Here is a 20,378-nt window from a genome sequence, read left to right as displayed (position 1 = left end):
ACAGTCAGAGGCTCTAACAGATGAAATTCCCTCTGCTAGCAAGATCATTTGAGCTTGACCTCATCTGTCATTGGTTGAAATGAAAGGATAGTCCCGCCACAAACTCATGCCATTGGTTGACTAAGTTGGGCTGGTCTGGGTGAGGCTAGTCCTCTTTTTATATGAATTTAGGGGCCTATAAAACATGAATAATTGAATAAATCTAATCAAATGAACAATGAAAATACAATAAAACAGCCTTTTTGTCAATGTGCTGCACAACAGAGTTTAACAACAGTGTTTCCACATTGTGGAAGTCATAGGGCCTTACAATTCACAAAATGTCGTTTTTCATATCGTTAACAGACAATTTTAGAGAATTTTAATTTTTGTGTGTATTGGATGGTACTGGCTATTTCATCATGGATTAAAATTCCTCTTATTTTTATATTTAGATTACCCTTTTCATCATCTAATCGATAAAAAACACTAACAATTTAATAACACATATCTTTAGCAAATCTCAAAATTAATGTCTTTCATTCTGTACATTATAATGTTGTGATGCTTAAATTCACAAAAGCAACTGTCATCAACAAATGATTTTAGTTTTTTATTGTGCATAAATTGACCAAATAGAATGAATATTTTAAAATACACTCATGTTCAAAAAGACTTTTTATGTTTTTGAAAGAAGTTTCTTATGCTAAGCAAGGCGGTATTTATTTGATCAAAAATGGATTAATAATTACAATTTTAAATAACTGTATTCGATATTAGTATATTTTAAAATGAAATTAATTCCTGTGATGTCAAAGCTGAATTTTCAGCATCATTACTCCAGTTCTCAGTGTCACATGATCCTTCAGAAATCATTCTAATATACTGATTTGAACAATTCTTCTTATTATCAAAGTTGAATACAATTGTCAGGATTCTTTGATTCACAGGGAAAAAACAGCATTTATTTAAAATATAATTTTTATGAAACATTATAAAATGTATTTACTGACACATTTGATCAATTTAATGTATATCCTTGCTAAATAAACTTTACTGATCCCAAACTTTTGACCGATAATATAAGCCATAATATAGGACAGAATAGTAATAATGGTGCATACCTGTTGGGAATAACCACGAAACATTGGGTTTACAGCCTTAATGCCCTGGAATAGATTTGTGGGAACAACATAGGAGTTCCTGCAACCACACACAAAAAAAAAAAAAAATCAAAAGCAATAAAAGTTATATTGAAAACATGTTTCTTGAGGAAAAAATGAGAATAAAATAGGAAATGGCACAAGAATAATGTACCTGTTTTTGTGCCACAGGTCTGTGATGAGTTTCTGATAGCTCTTGCATAGCGCTGGCTTCTTGTCTGTCTTCACCAGACCGCCACAGTCCAAGAAAAACTGAGTCAGTGGAGGACTAGAAGATAAACCAAAAAGAGAGAGTGGAAAAGACTGGAAGAGAACAATTAGAACACATTAGCGACACATTTCTGTGGTTCTTCTTACCAGTTAGAGAGCGCCTGGAGCGCTGCATTCATGTAGCAGGTATTGCCGATGTTCTTCAGTCCAGTCAGACCTGTGAGGAGAAACGGATGGCCAGGTTCAGACTAACAGTGTTTGCGATGCAGAGCAAAAGCACAGAACTCTAGACATGAGAGACGAAGGACCTCTGGTCCTCAGTTCGTCCTCCTCCTCAGTTTCCATGTCCAGGTCATCACAGTTTCCCGCGGGAGGGATTCTCAAGGAGGTGGGGCTCCCGGGAGCTTTGGAATCCTGAGAGAACAGAGAGATGATCAGCAACAGCACACCTTATGCAAAACCATAAACTATGTTCAGAAAAACTGTGGCCTCAAAATTAACAGGTGTGCTGTCTTTCTTTAAATTAAATTAAAAGAAAAGAAAGGGGGACAAAAAAATTCCAGACACTGATAATGTTCAGCATTCAAAACATAACTGACAAATATTATGTATTAAATGTTATGATTTGTCTTCTGCCTGACACATATTTGCATACCAAGATTGTGATTGGTCTTGTCTTCCTAGCAAACATTTTATAGCCAAGTTTGCACTGCAAAGACGCCGTTGCATATATAATGGAGGATTTTATCTACGCAGAACCGAACTTTCACACCATGTTTTGCCGCTTTGCATTCAAAGGAAAGCTGCATCAGAGCTCTGACCTGTACTGGAGAGATGGGTTTGGCAGCGCTGGGTGAGTGTGTGTGTGGACCCAGTTTTCTTTCCAGGAACACCTCCTTTGTGCAGGCGTAGCACCACACTCTCAAAGTGGTCAGATTCACTGTCAGGTTGTGCCGCGTCTCCTGGAAGAAAAAGGCACAGTGCTTAGGTGGACATGTGAATGAAAATAAAAGTGTATCTGCCAGTTTAACATTCAAAATGCAAATAAAATATAAACCACAAAAAAAAAAAAAAAAAGTCATGAAAAAATTCCTATAACTTAGCCTGGAAATCCAGACCCAAATCTGAAAGATTAAAGGTCTGGCATTGAGTAATGAAAATCGCCCAACTCGAGGGACGGCACCAAGCATGCATTTGAAAATCTCACTGCACGCAATTGGATAACACTACGACCAATCACAACAATACGCCCCATACGCTTAGCTACCAGCGGGGCTAACTGGTTAGACTCTTGCCGTGTCCGGTCGGCAAAACAGCAAAAACGTTCTTCTTGCAAAGGAACGATTCGAGCGCCGTCTTCTGTTCCTCTTTTAGATAAAAAGCCAAGTCTATCTCGTTCATTGTAGCGGCCAAAGCCGTTTCAAACAACTGGTGTTCATCAATAGCCATCTTGCGATGTTTACTAATGACTTCGACGTCGCAGCGCTGTCGTCATCTGTGTAGCTCGCCTCTGGCCCGCCTATATCAGATACACCAAAGTGATTGGTGCAGCTCGGCTACAAGGACATAGTTAATGAGCATCATTACTCGATGCCAGAGTGACTCGCTGAGCAAATTCAAATTGTGCTCTCGCGAGAACCCTGGATTTCCAGGGTAGCTATAACTAGAGATGCACAGTATAGTGGAGACCATGTCAATACCACCAATATCAGAAGGAGGAGGAGGAGGAGGAGGAGGAATAGAAGAATAATGAGAAGGAGGAGGAAGAACGGTTTAATTTCCTCATAATATACATTTGCACATCACCACATTTTCAATGATTCTCAAGCAAGCGGTTTGCGAATCCTGCATTGAACTCCGAGATTTGAGAAGCAGTCGTCAGTAAAATAAAGGGAACACAGCAAAAGTTTATACTGGTGTGGTATTGTGGTAAAGATGAATTTTAACCACTGATTCTTCACATGCTCGTCCTTGGGCTTTACCGTCTGAAAACTGTCTTTACCGTCACATTGTAGAGCACAGGGTCTTCTTGACATGATGCTGTCCAGTCCCCACAGGAATCAGCTGAAGTGTTTGAGGTTCAAGTTTTCCCTGGTGTCTGTATAAGTGGGCGGGCAATATGCGAATGTTTCGTCTTGACGTCACAACGAAACGGCTTATGACTCGTTTGAAAAACGTTTCATTCCATTGACTCGGAGTCGACTCTTACTTTGGAAAGACAATGGGCCCTATCTTGCACCCAGCGCAATTGACTTTGTACACTGACGCATGTGTCATTCGTATTTTGCACCCGCGCAAAGCAGACTTTTCCCTCCACAGACGCACGCCGGCAAACTAGGGAATGAACTTGCGCTCCCTGGGCAGTTCAGCGCAAAAAAGGAGGGGTGTTTCGGCGCAAACGTTCCCTGGTGCTATTTTGCAGTTCCAGAAAACGATTGCGCCACTGACCAGAAAAAACCTAGTCTAAAGTCAGCGGCGCGTTGCGCGTACATTCAGATGCTATTTTAAGCGCGCATGCTTGGCCATAATACAGAGTGTAAACAACGCGCATACACTGTAGAGGATTCTCTCATCTACACAGATGCATTTTACTTTTTGCAAATTATACATTATTATTAGGGGTGGTGAAAAAAATCGATTATTGATTAATCGCGAGTATGTTATGGACGAGTATGAATCGATTATTACATTTTCAAAAATCGATTTTTTATTATATATATATAAAAAAAAATTTGCATTATTTTATTTTTTGCATTATTGCATTATAACATTTGTAAAAAATGTTATACCGGAAGTTGAACGTCACGAACGCGCCCAGTTAGCAAGCGCGTGTAACGGCAGCTAGAGCGAGTGAGAGCAGGTGTGCGGAGACACACTGGCTGCGTGGCGGCGTCTCAGCTGCGTGGTGTGTCCGTTTTTATTTCGGCTCCCATGTTAACAGGTTAGAGCTTGCACACTGCCTGCATGAGCCGCGCGGATAACGCGTGCATGCTAGAAATAGAACCGACGCCTATTTTTCACGCGACACGCAAGCGTGTTGGAAGCGTTTCCAGGCAAAATAGAATAGGAAACGATGTTTATATGTCATTTTGTACACGAATACATATTAATAAATTACATTTTGATGTTTGAAAGTCTAGGTTTTGATATAAATTCAGATATCAATGTAATTTAAACAAATAATAATAAAGATTTTCAAATATTGCCATTATTTTTGCCTATATACAAATTTATGTCATTTTTATTTTTTAAACAATCGAGTCCTGGTGTTCACTACAGAGGTCATAGCATAACATATGAATAAAATATCTCTTTTTTTTCATTTGTTTCTTATGCTCTTAAAGGGATACTCCACTTTTTTTGGAAATAGGCTCAATTTACAACTCCCCCAGAGTTAAACTGTTGAGTTTTACCGTTTTTGAATCCATTCAGCCGATCTCCGGTTCTGGCGGTACCACTTTTAGCATAGCTTAGCATACATCATTGAAGTGGACAAGACCATTAGCATTTCTCATTAAAAAATGACCAAAGTGTTTCGATATTTTTCCTATTTAAAACTTGACTCTTCTGTAGTTACATCGTGCACTAAGGCCGACGGAAAATGTAAAGTTGCGATTTTCTAGGCTGATATGGCTAGGAACTATACTCTCATTCCTGCGTAATAATCAAGAAACTTCACTGCCGTACCATGAGAGCAGCAGGCGTAATGATATGACGCAGCGCCTGAAAATAGTTCCGTTGTGTTGACGGAAGGTGGCCTATTTTCAGGCGCTGCGTCACATCATTACGCCTGCTGCTCTCATGGTACGGCAGTGAAGTTTCTTGATTATTACGCAGGAATGAGAGTATAGTTCCTAGCCATATCAGCCTAGAAAATCGCAACTTTACATTTTCCGTCGGCCTTAGTGCACGATGTAACTACAGAAGAGTCAAGTTTTAAATAGGAAAAATATCGAAACACTTTGGTCATTTTTTAATGAGAAATGCTAATGGTCTTGTCCACTTCAATGATGTATGCTAAGCTATGCTAAAAGTGGTACCGTCAGAACCGGAGATCGGCTGAATGGATTCAAAAACGGTAAAACTCAACAGTTTAACTCTGGGGGAGTTGTAAAATGAGCCTATTTCCAAAAAAAGTGGAGTATCCCTTTAACAATGTGATTATATGAAGAAGAAAAAAAACTTTAGAAAAAAACGTTCTGGGCCTCAGGAGGATATAAAGATAATAGGCTACAATAACAACATAGTGTGTCTTCTGAGTGACGGTCCACCATCAGGCTAAATATAGGCTCTTTAAAGCTACACAAAATTTGTAAATGTTATTGAAATAAACAGACAGCCCACTTCCCTATTTTTCGGATTTTGGAAGATGTGTGATAACAGTTGAAATTGTTGTCGTAAAGGCAAGAGGCAAGAGTTGAAATTGTTGTAGTAAGGATTAACACACCGCTAACCCAAATGTAGACTGTCCCTCTATGTCACCTAGCAGCAGCGGCGCCGCGTCAGACACGTTTCTGGTGTGCAAAGACACAGAAAACGCGACGCAGCTGACACGCAACAGAAACGCCACGCTCACGCCACGCAGCCAGTGTGTCTCCGGCCTAACGAGCGTTGCTTGCTACAACACCTTGTCTTTCTAGAAGAAAATTGTCCAATTTCTACAGTATGTTGGTTCTGATCTACTTCCTAAAGGAAATAAGCCTTTCATTTATTTGTTATTGTTTAGTTCAACTTGATGAGTCACAACACAATGTGATGTATTCATTTCTGTGTTCTACAGAACATAAGCTACATACAAATAATTCTGAAGTTATAACTACACGACACAGAAAGTGCTTTGAGTTGTTGTTACTCAATAAAAGAGTTAAGTAATTCAGCAGCTGACTTTTTTTAATACTGCAAACACTTTGTAGTGTATTTTCGTTTACTGTTGTGAAATGAAAAATCAATAATCGCTAATCGAGAATCGTTAATAATCGAAAATCGACTGTAATCGAATCGGGACTTCAATAATCGAATCGAATCGGGAAAATCAGACAGATTAACCACCCCTAATTATTATAAGGAAAAATATTAAAACACGAGGGAAATCATTGTTGTGTCCATGACGATGGGAAAAATAGGCATAAAGCTTACACATTTACACAAATTATTATATGCATGTTTAACCGAAGCTAATTTGGGTGGGTTTGTCCCATCCCCAATGTCACTTCTCCTTCTTTTACGGCCTTGACGAGAACATCGATCTCCTCGGCTGTGAACCGATTCTGAAGCGCGCCTGGTAAATGCGCCGTTATAATAGTATTGCGCCATGGAACAAGCGCACCTCGTTCATCATGCTCTTAAAGGGAATGTGATTTAACGCTCTTATTGGTTTGTTTCCCGTTACGCCCAAACCACACTTATGAACAATAAAGCTACTTCAGACCAAGCCCTTTTAGATTTGCGTAGAGCGCAAGAGTCATTTATCCCGCCGGTTAAATAGCAACAGCGCCGAGATCCGCCCACAAAGTTACTTGCGCTTTGCGCTTGACACTTGCGTTTTAGATCGTTAAAATAGGGCCCAATAACTTTATATACGGTGCCCTTTCAGATTTAAAACTTTGCAGGATGTTTTCATTCACTTAGAGCTATGGTACACACTACATGAAAGGTCATTTTCAAAAATCCATAATAGGGACCCTTTAAGAATATCACAAGTTCTGGATCAAATCAAATTACATAGGCTAAATGCCATATTTCAGCTCGAAAATGGCAAAGTTCACCAAAACGTGTGACTTTGACGACTGTGGGGCAATACTGTGTACCAACAACAATAATAAGTAAATGTTTGAATAGCCTCGGCCACTTATCCGCTACTGGTTTCAACCAGAACTTCCACATCAGTGCGTTTCTGCTTCCCAAATAAAGGCAGCTTGAGTACTGATCTACTTCTCTACATATAATGCAACAGAAAGACTCTTCAAAATGTAGGGTGAAACGAAAGTGTATTGCTACAAGAATGAAAGCGTAGTAGGGGAAATGGGGAGTGGTGACGTTAGGTCAAGGTTTGCACACACAGCGGTGGCTGAGGGGTCTCTGCATTATTCATGTGTCTGGATTGGCTTTCACTGCGGCACTACAACTGGTGCAGACAGGGACAGATAAAACATTTATGAGAGCTGCGCCAAAATACAAGCCCTGCCAACATCTGCCACTCCGACCACAGTGACCGAGATGTAATACATGCCCATATCTAATTGAACTCGCAGCACAGCAAGGCTAACATGATAGAAAACTCATCTACATTATACATTGTGGTAAACGCAAAGCACACTCATGACCCTGGGAATTTACATGATTGAAAACAGGATTAAATAATAATAATCTTTATGTGTCTACAAAGACACTTGCATTGCCCTGATGGGCAGAGCAGGATGTGATGTGGCATTAGGATCAAGCAAGACTATCGGGGCATTCCTCATTGACACTTTCAAATTTGGTCCAAAGGCTTTCTTATTCTTATCCTTGGCTTTCGAGTGTCTGATCATTGTAAGTGATATGTAGCATGACGGATGATATTTGCTGCGTTTGTTGTGTTTTATGTATTTATTTTATGCTTGTACTGCTAGAGTATTGTTTTGAAAGTGCTTTATATAAAAAACTAAGTACTAAATACAGTAATAGCCTTTGTGATTATTTTAAAGCTTATACCCTTAAAAAAGGTGGTTGCTAGCAAGTGACTAAATGGGACTACAGAGGTTGTCGAGGACATGAAACATCTTTTTTTTTTTCACTTTCCACTACTTCCGTCTCTTCTCAACTACGAAATAAGCTTGTGTGATTTACATATTAATGCGCCCGGAGACAACGGAAAAAACATACGGAGAGCAGCAGCTTTCGTTTCTGCTCTGAGAGCCGCTAGAATCACACCAAATGCTTTGAGTGTGTGTTAGAAATCAGGAATGGTGAGAGTAAGTCATTGTGTTCGGTAAGTTTTTCATCTTCAAACCAAGCTTGGGTCTTAAATGGCGACAAAGTTTAAATCCCGTCTGGCTAGCGCGCTAGTTTACTCAGTTGACGGAGAGTAGATGGTCTTTTGTGGCTGTTCGAACTCATTCGATCACATGAGCGTTTACACTACGAAAGCAATCCGGTCGAATGCGTTTTCGACTACCTCTGGAAGTGGTCGAACGTGGACAAGCTCAAATTTTTTTTAACCCCGTTTACACCTGTATTTAGCGTCATCCACTTGTGATCCGATCGAACAAAACGCATATTAATACTAGAGCCCGACCGATATATCGGCGGGCCGATATTATCGGCCGATTTTAGGCATTTTCCTAACTATCGGTATCGGCATTTATAATGGCCGATAAATTAATATTTTTAAAAATGCGGGTGCGGTGATTCATGTAAGGGTGGCGCTGCCAATAAAGCACCTAAAAGCTGTCACAAGAACTGGCAAAAGTAATGATTATGAATACAACAAATATAGCAAGGAGACATTTTAATTGTTTATTAATAAACAAGTGTTTTCAGTCAGTGTCAGCCAAAGATGAAGTTGACGATGCTGACTCGCGATCTTCAGTGAAGGCGTGCCAGAGAGAAATGCACATTTCATACGATTGCATGAATCTGTCTGACTTTCGTTTTGAATTGTTCTGTTTAAAAGTAGACATTTCAATATAGATATATTTCAATTCTCAGGTCTATACGCTGAGTTTCGGTTCATGAGACGAGCTCCAGTTCACCCGCAGGCGCCTCCGTGTCGAGATTATCTATCGTCTGCTATATTTACTTCTTATAAATTAAATCCAGGCAAATGGTTGATGAAACATTGATTAAAATTACGATACAATTAATACAAAACGAAATTCACTTTGAAACGAAAGGTTTTGTGCTTTCTGTTTGATGTCTATGTGAAAGTTTCAAAGCATATTTTAGTGCCGCTTTCAGAGCGCTCACGTCCGCAGTGCTGAACTGTCGCGTCTGTAACATTGTTTTTTCCTCATAAATGCGAACACGAAAAATAAAATAAAATGAATATTTTATGTAGCCTGTGGAGACTGAGAGCCAACCCTTCTTCATCCGGTGGGTAGTAGCCTACTTGTGATTTGCGCAGTGTAATTCACAGAATTGATTTCTCTGCTACAAGCCTCTGTCACGTATTGTGTGAGCTTGTGACTATTGCAAGCGCGCAGCTGAGAAGTCCTGATTATATTGTCTGCTATATTTAGGCCTACTTCTTATTTATTAAGGCAATTGGTTGATGAAACATATTGATTAAAATGCGTGGCGCGAGCGATCTCCAACAGTAAACTGATTCTGCTTTGTCTCGGGTAAAACAGCTGTTGCGAAGCAAGCAGTAACGGCCGCGTCCGGTGTAGACACCGTGTTAAAGCTCATTCTGCCTGATAACGCTACGTTACAACATCAAGCAATATTCCAAAAATGTATATAATTATAACACTTTATATAGGGCCATTTTGCATAAAGAGTAGCCTAGTTTCACGTTTAGTAGCCTACATTTTGCTTACTAATTATTTAAAATAGTATAAAAGTACTGTACATATGTAATTAAAAACGTTTTCATTATGATATTATTAATTTTACTTTAGTAAAAAGATCTGAGTTCTTCCTCCACTGGTAGAGATTAGAGGAATTAAAATAGAAGATAATAAGGTTGTCAGTGACACTTTTTATATATTTATTGATACAGGTTATGACTAAATTAAAAGACAAAGTCGTTAGTGAAGATTATGCAACAGTATTTAGAATATAATATAATATAACATGCAAAGCAAACTAGTTTGGTTACAGCTCAGCTGTATAATTCTCATTCTATCATTCCCCCTGCCTCCATTACATATCTGTGTCACACAAGTGTTTGATTACCACATTTGAGTGATCATTGCAAAACGTGTTTATAAAATATATTTATTCTGTTTATAGCTACTGTGTAAAGTACCCATCAAAAGTTTGTACACACCAATAGGAAAGTGTCCAAACTTTTGACTGGTATACTGTACTATAATACAGATAAATAATATTGTTCCTGTATTATAATATACACATAAATAATATCGGCCGATATATCGGTATCGGGCTTTTTTTACTCCCTAATATCGGTATCGGCATCGGCCCCCAAAAATCCATATCGGTCGGGCTCTAATTAATACCAGAAGTAAACAGGGCCTTAAAGGTGGTGACGTTGAAGTCATGTGACCGTAATGACCTTATTTTCTACAATAATCCAAAAGCCAATGGAAAAATCCTATTGGGTTTTTGTCGAGGGAACCAGGGTGATGCTATTCAGAGTTGGTCTACAAAAATACATCACCCCTGCAGTACTTTATACCCACAAGGCCCTTGCTAGAGGAAAACCATTTAGTGGAAGAAAAAAAAACTTGGCCTGCATTTTGTTTACTGCAACAAATGCAGGTTATTGTGAAAGGAAGTATGTCTGATGGCTGTCTGCTCTCAGAGGTTTTCACACAGACACTGTAGGGTTTTGGTAATGGGTAATAATCAGAGTGGGCTTTAGTGGGGAGTGAGATCCCCACCGGAGCGCTTATTAATAATGGATGAGTTTAGCCACAGGCCAGGCTGGGATTCAAAACACACTTCAGTGACTCATCTCATCATTCAGAATAACAGGCGTGAAATCAACACATGTGATCAGGGATCAGATCCACCGGTCTAGATCCACATGTAATCGCTATGAGGGTCACACATCATGTCTGAAATGTACAATGACAGCTCACTGTGGGTGAAAACGTCACAAGCTGCAAGTACATGTGAAGAGTTTGGTTCCAAAACGCAATAAATCCATTTAGATTAATTTGAGTAAAAATGTGTTTTCTTTACCAAGAAAGTGGAAAGATGAAAACCACTATTTTCTGTTTCAAACTTTCACATAGCTTTTGTAGGTCATAATAACAAAAAACAAAAAAAATCCAGGTTTTGATTTTCAAAGAATTATTATTTTTTCCCCAAAATGCAATAAATCCATTTTTTTTTATTCAAAATGCAATTAATCCATTGAATCAATATAAGTTTTTTTTTTCATATTGAAACTGTTGAAAATACACAACAACGTAAGTTTATTAGTATAAAATTTTTATTAAGAACTGTAAAGAAGATTGAAAACATTTTTCCTCCTCCCGAGTGCCTCATCTTCTTAATCTCCTCACGTAAATGATTCGATTTCGATGCCTTATCTTACCCACCGCAGAAACAACCACAGGTTCATCAATGCCGTCAAAATTAATCATTTTTTTGTTTGTTTGTTGATCGAAAAGTACAAAATAGATAAGAAAAACTAGGAAGCCGGGTGTATTTAAGGCGCTGCCGTTACTGTTTACATTGCGTGGAATGGTGCGTTGTGATTGGTTGAGAGCGGATATATCGCATTCTGCAGAGAAGGGAGACTGGCGTTTGTCGCGGTTTGGAAAGAAAGGGAGAAAACATGACAGAATAACACGGCGGATATCGCATTTTACTTAAAATTAAACATTGACTTTTCAATACCAACCAGATACAATACTGATTTTTGCAGTAATTATTATTATTTTTTTTAAATGGCGTTTATCGCGTTTTGGAACCAAACTCTTCATGTATTAAACTAAATAAAATATTTTGTAAAATACTATAAATAAAACCAGGTATTAATACACAAAATGTTTAGACATTTTCAAAAGGAGCTAAGAAATGGTAGAAACGGAGAATACGATGACTAACCTGAGAGTGGACAGTGCTGTGATCCGCATGTGACTCTCCACAGCCAACATATGAACAGCCGTTCTGAACGAGTGATAAACATCAAAAGAAATAGTAAAGAATTTTTATATCAGCATTTATTGGTGAGGTTTATAAGGTACAACATCAAAATGCGGTGTTTTAATATCGGCGCATCCGTATTAAACAAAATAACTTACCTCTAGACAGGCCCAAAGGTTCGGTCCTCCGACTTTACAGTCCTGACACTGACCCTGTAAACAAACACATTTATTCTTTATTCAGTAAGAATGCAATAAATTGATCAAAAGTGACAGTAAAGACATTTATAATGTTACACTTTAGATTAGGGTCCAGTTCTCACTATTAACCGACTTTTAACTACGGCTTTTGGCTCAATAAACTCATAATTACAGCTTATTTGTTTTGCTATTGGGTAGGGGTGTAACGATACACAAACCTTACGGTTCGGTTCGTCCCACGGTTTTGAGGTCTCGGTTCGGTTCGGTTCATTTCGGTGGGGTGGGGGGGTTTAGAAAGCTAAAATTGCTTTTATTTTTTTATTAAACAGTGCTTTAATGAACAAATTGTGTCCTTGTCTTTAAATTAATTCAATTACAAGTAAACGTTTCTCAAGGATAACAAAATTATCTGCTAATGCTGTAAACTACAGCCCTTACGTTAGCCCAGTTACATTACTATAACATTAAAGCTTAACAACAGCGACTTTTAGCCTAAATGATATAATAATAATCAACACTCAAATAACAAATTGTATGAAAACATGTAAACTGCACATAAGGCAATTTTTGCATTAACATGTTTTTACTCTAATTTGTTATTGTTAAATAATAATTTACACAGTTGCTGTTATTTTCATGACAACTATTTTAAACATACATTAAATAATCAAGATATCATAAACAGGTTAAGTAAAATATAATATATAGGCTAATATATAGCATTTATTTAGTGAAAGAGTTAGCAAACCAGCAAGCTGTGGACACTGAATGACTTGCCTGAGGTAAGTTAAATATAAAGCTATGTGAAAAACTAAGCGTTTTATTGACGTATTTCCGCTGTTGAAACACTGATTGAGTGTTTACACGAGTTATGATGCCTTTCAGTAAGTATACTGTATCTTTCAACATACCTTCGAGTGTCCATTCATGTTTATTCTGTAACTGAGGAAGAGATGATCGCGCTCCGCGCTGCCGCATGCATACAGTGATATCTGTCACGCCACATCTAAGAGCGCCAAAACGGCATCTATTGTTTGCATTTCGTGATCAAATAGACATAATTTGAAAGATTACACCTTGCTTATTATCAAAAGTAACAAAACACTGAGCTTATTGCAATTATATGTGGTCAATGGTGGTTAGGCAACAGCCCTGTATTCGTTGTGTACACATAACACATGAGGTGCAATGAGCCGGTGCTGGGCGGGGCAGCAGGGGGGCGTGTTCGGTTCGCCATGAGAGTTTCGCGATACGTATCGTGGGTGGTGTATCGCGGTTTTTCGGTTCGGTTCAAATATCGTTACACCCCTACTATTGGGTGACATTAAAGAGATAGTTCACCCTCAAGTTGTTCCAAACCTGTATGAGTTTCTGTCTTCTGTTGAACACAAAAGAAGATATTTTAAAGAACGTCGGTAAGCATTGACTACCACATAGTATTTTTTTTTTCCCTACTATGGAAGTAAATGGGGTCCATTAAATCGCTAGTTACCATCATTCTTTAAAATATCTTCTTTTGTGTTCAACAGATGAAAGAAACTCATACAGGTTTGGAACAAAATGAGGGTGAGTAATGATTAAGGGTGTCACGATTTCGATATTAAATCGAAATCGATCGAAATTAATTCAATGGTATCGAAATCGAAATAAAAAATGGTATCGTCGATACTGCCACGCCCCATGTCGCGTCCGTGATGGAAAGTTCGGATCGTTTTACAGACTCTATTGTTCAATCTCGTTCATCAAAATTAACTAAACTTTTTTTCTAGTCATTTCAGGGGCTTTAAATGTTATACTATTAACATGCAAATTCCCCGAACATTAAGAAGATGTACATAATGATGAATGCAGTGAAAAATAATTTACACTACAGGGAACAAATAATTACTTTACCTTCCGAGTCTTTTGTTCATTTGTCGCGTGACAGAGGCAATGAACAGATCGTTTATGATGAATGACTCATTCATGATGAACGACTCATCACGGTGCGGAAAACAAAACACCTGTTGAAAGGCTGCGAGTCCTCTAACTGACACATCATGGCAACTGCAGATATCGAAGACCCATCAACGGAACTTGAACACCCTCCTGCTTCTCTGAAGTCGCCGGTGTGGAGGTATTTTGGATTTGCAGTGCGGTATGTTGACAACGTTCGCGTTGTCGACAAAAAAGCCACAGTTTGCAAGCTCTGCTATGTGCGTGTACCATATATAAATACGGAGAAAGACATTCAAAGCTTCATTCTAAAACCCCAATAGAAGCCTTAATAAAGTTATTGTTACATTTATGATGTTACTTGTTTTTGTTATATTTTAAATTTGGCAATGGTGTAGTGTACATTGTGAACAAATTTATATTGCATAATGCATACACGTGTAGTCTAAAAATTGCATAGCAATCTGCGCTTTAAATTTTTTTTTTTTAAATCGAGAATCGAATCGAATCGTGACCTTAGAATCGAAAACTTAATCGAATCGAGGATTTGGAGAATCGTGACACCCCTAGTAATGATGACAGAATTAAAATTTTTGGGTGAACTATCTCTTCAAGGGATGTAGAATAAGATCATGCAGAATAGGGAATTAATATGTGCTAAGTACAGATAAACAGCCAATATCCTAGTAATATGCATGCTAATAAGCAACTAGTTAATAGTGAGAATTGGACCATAAACTAAAGTGTGACCAAGATTTATATTTCAAATAAATACTGTGCTTATGAACTTTCTATTCAACGAGGAATTCTGACAAACATCTATAACCATTTCCACAAAATATTAAGCACAACAACAACATATGTTTTTACTTGAGCACCAAATCAGCATATTAGAATAGTTTCAGAAGGGTCATGTGACACTGAAGACTGGAGTAATGATGCAAAAAAAATCAGCCAAAACTGGAATAAACTACATTTTAAAATAGAAAACAGTAATTTAAAATGATAAGACTATTTCACAATATTACTGTTTTTATTGTATTTTGATCAAATGCATCCAGCCTTGGTGAGGACAAGAGACTTCTTTCAAAAACACAAAAAATTCGTACTGACCCCAAACTTTTGAATGTCAGTACGCACTGTAGCTCACAGCTCTGCAACATTAACGTATGGAAAAACTACTGAAAACATCTTCTATTAAAAGGTACAATCTGCTTTCGCCAGCAAGCAATTAGTGGTGCAGCAACCTCAGATGCTTTAGACTATAATGGAGAACTGCACATTGATTCTAACCCTAAGCTCTTATTTGTTAGGAAGCCACACATTATAACTCCAAAAAAGGGGTCATTGCCTTCTCAATAATGCACAATACATTTGAGGAACAAGAAATGAGCGGAAGCAATGATACGATAAAGGTTGCGACTGGGTCTTGGTTTGACTCACGTGAGACTTCTGAATGAGTTCTTCCTTGGTGATCTCCCCCACACACTCCAAGTGAGGGCAGTCATTGCTCGACGCTCCAGACATCACTCTTTTGGAAAAAGAGAGAAAGATGAACACATCAGTAAACTGTTATTTCAATATCAGCTGGGATTTGATTATTAAAAATACATTAGAAATAGTAAGAAACACAGTGAATTTGTAGTGCAAACAATAAGGCATCCTGGTTTGTCTCAATGAAATCAGAGAGCATCCCCTCGAAACCTGAACACATGAGGTCAAAGGAGACGCATGTTACAACCCGGTGAAAACAGCAACCAAGAAATGGCCCAGCAACCATAGAAAAATCAAAACAAATGGGCATAGAAAAATGGTCCAAGCCAAAATGGGAAAAATATTAAGTGGTCTTTTAATGGTCTTCTTAATTTTAATCACAAATCACTGGTCAGGAAATACTGTTTAAAGGGTTAGTTCGCCCATTTAAGACATGAAGTTGTATGCAATCCTTACCAGCACTATAGTGCATACACACTGACCCACTCTGTTGTCACCTCCCTGGTCAGAGTTCTGGCCGCTGGAAGTTTTTCAATGAAGTACTCCCGGTTAGTGCCGCTGCTGTCAACGTCAACAGTGCGCACGTTCCGATCAGCTGTTCCATAGTGTTTACACAATCGATTGACAACGACGTAAAAAGTATTAAATTAACAATGGTGCGAACTTGTAAATTCCCAGGCTGTGGCTGTGACCACAACGATGTGCCGGGATCAAAGTTCAGATTCCATCGTTTTCCTGTTTCGAATATAACTGAGACAGCTTACCGAGCATAATCTCCATCTGTTGTTAGTCGACCTCACCAGCAGGGGGTGCAAGCGCGTGTTGTTGATTTGGCTGGTTGCCATCGGCTACTCTGCGGGAGCTAAAATATCCAGAATAAAGGATTTTCGTGTGTGTAGTGCTCACTTCAGCGAAGACGATTACATCCCCAACCAAGGAGGAAAAGGAAAATTAAAGAGTTTTGCTGTACCAGTACCACGGGTAAGCTCTATTTACTAACTTTATGATCCCATGTCTAAACTGTACGGTAAACAAGCTAATGTTTAGACTATATTATAAAACACGTGAAAAGATGTTTAATATAAAAACAGCTATAGGGATATTGGTACAATTTGCTGAGAAAACTATTTGATTGAACACACACACAATTGAGGTTCCCTTTCGAACGGTCACTTCGTATTGCGTAGCTATACGCAGTGGGGAAACTCCTTTTCCTCGATTTACTGAAACCTATATGTAAAACGCATTTGCAGCTGCACAGCTAGCACACTGAGCGTCTGGCACGCTCATAGGCTGTGCTGCCGCAACTGCACAACCAATGGCGCGGGCGACTCTGACATGCAGCCAATGAGCTAGCTCAACGTCAGAGCCCGTCAAGGGGGTGTGGCTTAGCCTATAAAAGACCCCCGAATTCACCATTATAGCAGATTTTACTCCTTCAGCGACAGTACACATGTCCCTGAGCTTTTTACTGTGAATTCGCCGTCGAACAAGCCTTTCAGCCTGAGCGAGCTTCTCTTCAGCAGACTTCGCCTGCACGCCGTCGTCTCCTGACGCCGTCTCACCTGTGGCTATCCGGCGACATCCTATATCCTTTCTATTATTGTGTTTGTTTCAGAATGCCTCGTTCATCCTGCGCCACGTGCGGAGGCCGTCTGCACGAGGCAGACCAACACGAGAGCTGCATTTCCTGCTTGGGTGTCGACCACGCGGAGAATGCACTCTCTGTCGGCGGATGTGCGGCCTGCGACTGCATGCCTATCTCCGTGCTGCGCAATCGTCTAGCTCTCTCTCGAGACGGCGAGGCCGCTTCAACCACGCTTTCCATTCCGAGGAAGAAGAAGCGTCGCAGCCAACGGCAACCGGAGGGTTTGGAGATTTGTGAACGCACGCCGGCCGCGTCCCCGCGTGCTTCACTTTCTCCGACTCAAACGCCATCACCGGTCCTGTTCACAGGAGACCAACGCCCCCCCCCCCACACGTGGCAGGCCTCGTCTCCTTCGGCGGATCTCTCGAGCGCGACGACAGCATATCCATCGCCGCTTCTGAGGACGAATGGCCGGGCTCTCTCGACCCCGTCTCCGCTTCTCAATCTGTGGCCAGTGGATTAGCGACCAGGACGAACTCCGACGCCGAAATGCTTCGGATCCTGACGAAGGCCGTCGCGGACCTCGAGCTAGAGTGGGCCTCGCCCGAGGAGCCGCCTCGTAGTCGGCTGGATGGATGGTTTCTGGAGGGGCGCCAGCAGGCCCCGCGTCACAAACCGGCGCCATTTTTCCCCGAGGTCCACGAGGAGCTAACCAAGGCCTGGCGCGCTCCATACTCAGCACGTGTGGGATCTGCAGTTTCCGCGACGCTCTCCTCCGTGGATGGCGCAGCGGAAAAGAGTTATGAGTCTTTGCCGCCCCTCGAAGAGGCCGTGGCAGCTCATCTTTGCCCGAGCACTGCAGCTAGCTGGCGAGCTAGAGCCGCTCATCCCAACAAACCCTGCCGAAACACCTCAGCCCTCGCTGGACGCGCGTACTCCGCCTCCGGTCAGGCTGCATCGGGCCTGCACACGATGGCCGTGTTGCAGGTCTACCAGGCCAAACTCCTCCGGTCCATGGACGAGACTGGCCCGGACCCGGAGACCTTTCGAGACCTGAGGAGTGCTACAGACTTAGCGCTGCGTGCTACTAAGGCTACAGCACAGGCCATCGGAAGAAACATGGCGAGCTTGGTCGTGCTCGAGCGCCATCTTTGGCTTAACCTCACCGAGATTAAGGACGCCGACAGAACGAGGTTTCTCGACGCCCCGGTGTCCAGCTCCGGTCTCTTCGGCCCGGCGGTGAAAGGATTCTCGGAGAGGTACACAGAGGCACAGAAAGCGTCCCAGGCCATGCGACACTTCTTGCCGAAACGTTCGAGCTCCGCGACCAGCAAGCCCAAGCCGCCGCCTTCGCCTCATCCAGCCAAGCCGGTGAAACAGGCCTCTCAGCCCCGCCCTGCGGCTGATAGCCAACGCCAGCCAAGGCCCGCGAAGCGCTACCCGCTCCCCAGGCGTCAAGGCCCTCGACCCAGCGCCGCGGCCGACCAGGTGCCTCCGAAGTCGTCCTAGCACGGAGAGGAAAGAGAGAGGGCTCGTGTCTCGCGCTAGCCGGACCACCCTCGAAAAAACCGGCAAAACTTCCCACAGCTCCCTGTTCAGTTCAGGCGGCTGGGGATTTTATTATTGTAAACAGGCCCGCAGCAGTGAGCGCGTCTTTGCAAACAAACGCCGTTTTCACGGCGACCCAACTAAAGCACAAAAAGAGTATGTTTCACAATCACAACACACGGGTTCACGGTCCCCCTTCACTAGGCGGCCCCCGCCCTGTTGTAAGACTGAAATCCCCCCGGGCAAAAGCCTGTATAATCAGTCAAACACTCAGTATGTGCACAAATCACAGTGTAAGGGTATCAGGTCCCCTTATGTTAGGCGGTCCCCCCCATTCAGTGTGTCAAGCCCTAGCCACACGGGCGATGGCCTGGCAAGCCATCCCTGGTGTGTCGAGTTGGGTCATAAACACTATAAAGCGAGGCTACTCGCTCCAATTCGCTCGCAGACCCCCGAAATTCCAGGCGGTTATCGAGACATCGGTGAGAAGCGGCGTGGGTCACGCGCTTCGCACCGAAGTTCAGAATTTATTAGCAAAAGGAGCGATAGAGTCAGTCCCTCCCGCGCTAATGTATTCGGGGTTTTACAGCCGTTATTTTCTAATTCCAAAGAAAGACGGCGGGCTCAGACCCATACTAGATCTGAGACGTTTGAACAGGGCTCTCATGAGACGGCCTTTCAGAATGTTAACACTCAAACAAATTCTCGCGCAAGTTCGCCCGGGGGATTGGTTTGTTTCAATGGATCTGAAAGATGCATACTTTCATATTCAGATCGACCCTCGTCACAGGCCATTCTTGAGATTCGCCTTCGAGGGGAGGGCATATCAATACACCGTTCTGCCGTTCGGTCTGTGTTTGGCACCCCGTACATTCACGAAATGTATGGATGCAGCGCTCTCCCCACTAAAAAGCCAGGGAGTGCGTGTGCTGAATTATCTCGACGACTGGCTGGTGCTAGCGCAGTCGAGAGACGAACTAATAGTTCACAGGGATTTGATTCTCGGCCATTTAAAATGCCTGGGTCTCACAATCAATGTTGCCAAAAGCGAACTGAACCCCAGTCAGACTGTGGTCTTTCTGGGCACGGTTTTAGACTCGGTGACAATGAAAGCGCGGCTCACTCAAGAGCGCGCGCTCTCTGTGCAGACACTGGCAGCCGCATTCAGGGCGCGCGCCTCTGAAGAGGTTTCAGAAACTGCTTGGTCTAATGGCAGCCGCATCATCAGTACTCCACATGGGATTACTGCGCATGCGCCCGCTGCAGCACTGGCTGAAACGCCGTGTGCCAACCCATGCATGGCAGTCAGGCAGCCTGCGCATTATGGTGAATCACGGGTGTTTAAGAACACTGATTCCCTGGCGGGCTCAGGACTGGTACCGCAAGGGGGTGACCATGGGGATAGTTTCCAGGAGGAAGGTGGTTTTTACAGACGCATCCAACCTGGGTTGGGGAGCGCTGCACGAGGGCAAGCCTGCATCCGGCCTCTGGTCGAGCACG

General features: G+C 41.7%; 1 protein-coding gene across 2 annotated transcripts in view; it reads right to left on the bottom strand.

Annotated features, from left to right (window-relative positions):
• The window catches only part of usp33 (ubiquitin specific peptidase 33), a 57,571-nt gene that overhangs the window by 29,360 nt on the left and 7,833 nt on the right, over positions 1-20,378 (bottom strand). For both annotated transcript variants that reach the window (XM_056264162.1, XM_056264169.1), the window contains exons 2-9: positions 15,692-15,779; positions 12,272-12,325; positions 12,075-12,137; positions 2,174-2,314; positions 1,661-1,766; positions 1,500-1,569; positions 1,297-1,410; positions 1,104-1,182 (exon numbers count right to left, since the gene is read on the bottom strand). In XM_056264162.1, coding sequence (XP_056120137.1) covers positions 1,104-1,182; positions 1,297-1,410; positions 1,500-1,569; positions 1,661-1,766; positions 2,174-2,314; positions 12,075-12,137; positions 12,272-12,325; positions 15,692-15,775 — 711 coding nt within the window. In that variant the 5' untranslated portion in view covers positions 15,776-15,779. The remainder of the gene's footprint in view (positions 1-1,103; positions 1,183-1,296; positions 1,411-1,499; positions 1,570-1,660; positions 1,767-2,173; positions 2,315-12,074; positions 12,138-12,271; positions 12,326-15,691; positions 15,780-20,378) is intronic.

The sequence above is a fragment of the Rhinichthys klamathensis genome, unplaced genomic scaffold (assembly GCF_029890125.1).
Source record: "Rhinichthys klamathensis goyatoka isolate OS25496 unplaced genomic scaffold, OSU_Roscu_1.1 h1tg000011l_1, whole genome shotgun sequence".
Classification (NCBI taxonomy): domain Eukaryota; kingdom Metazoa; phylum Chordata; class Actinopteri; order Cypriniformes; family Leuciscidae; genus Rhinichthys; species Rhinichthys klamathensis.
Note: the sequence above shows the minus strand (reverse complement) of the source record. Positions and strands in the feature narration are given on the sequence as shown.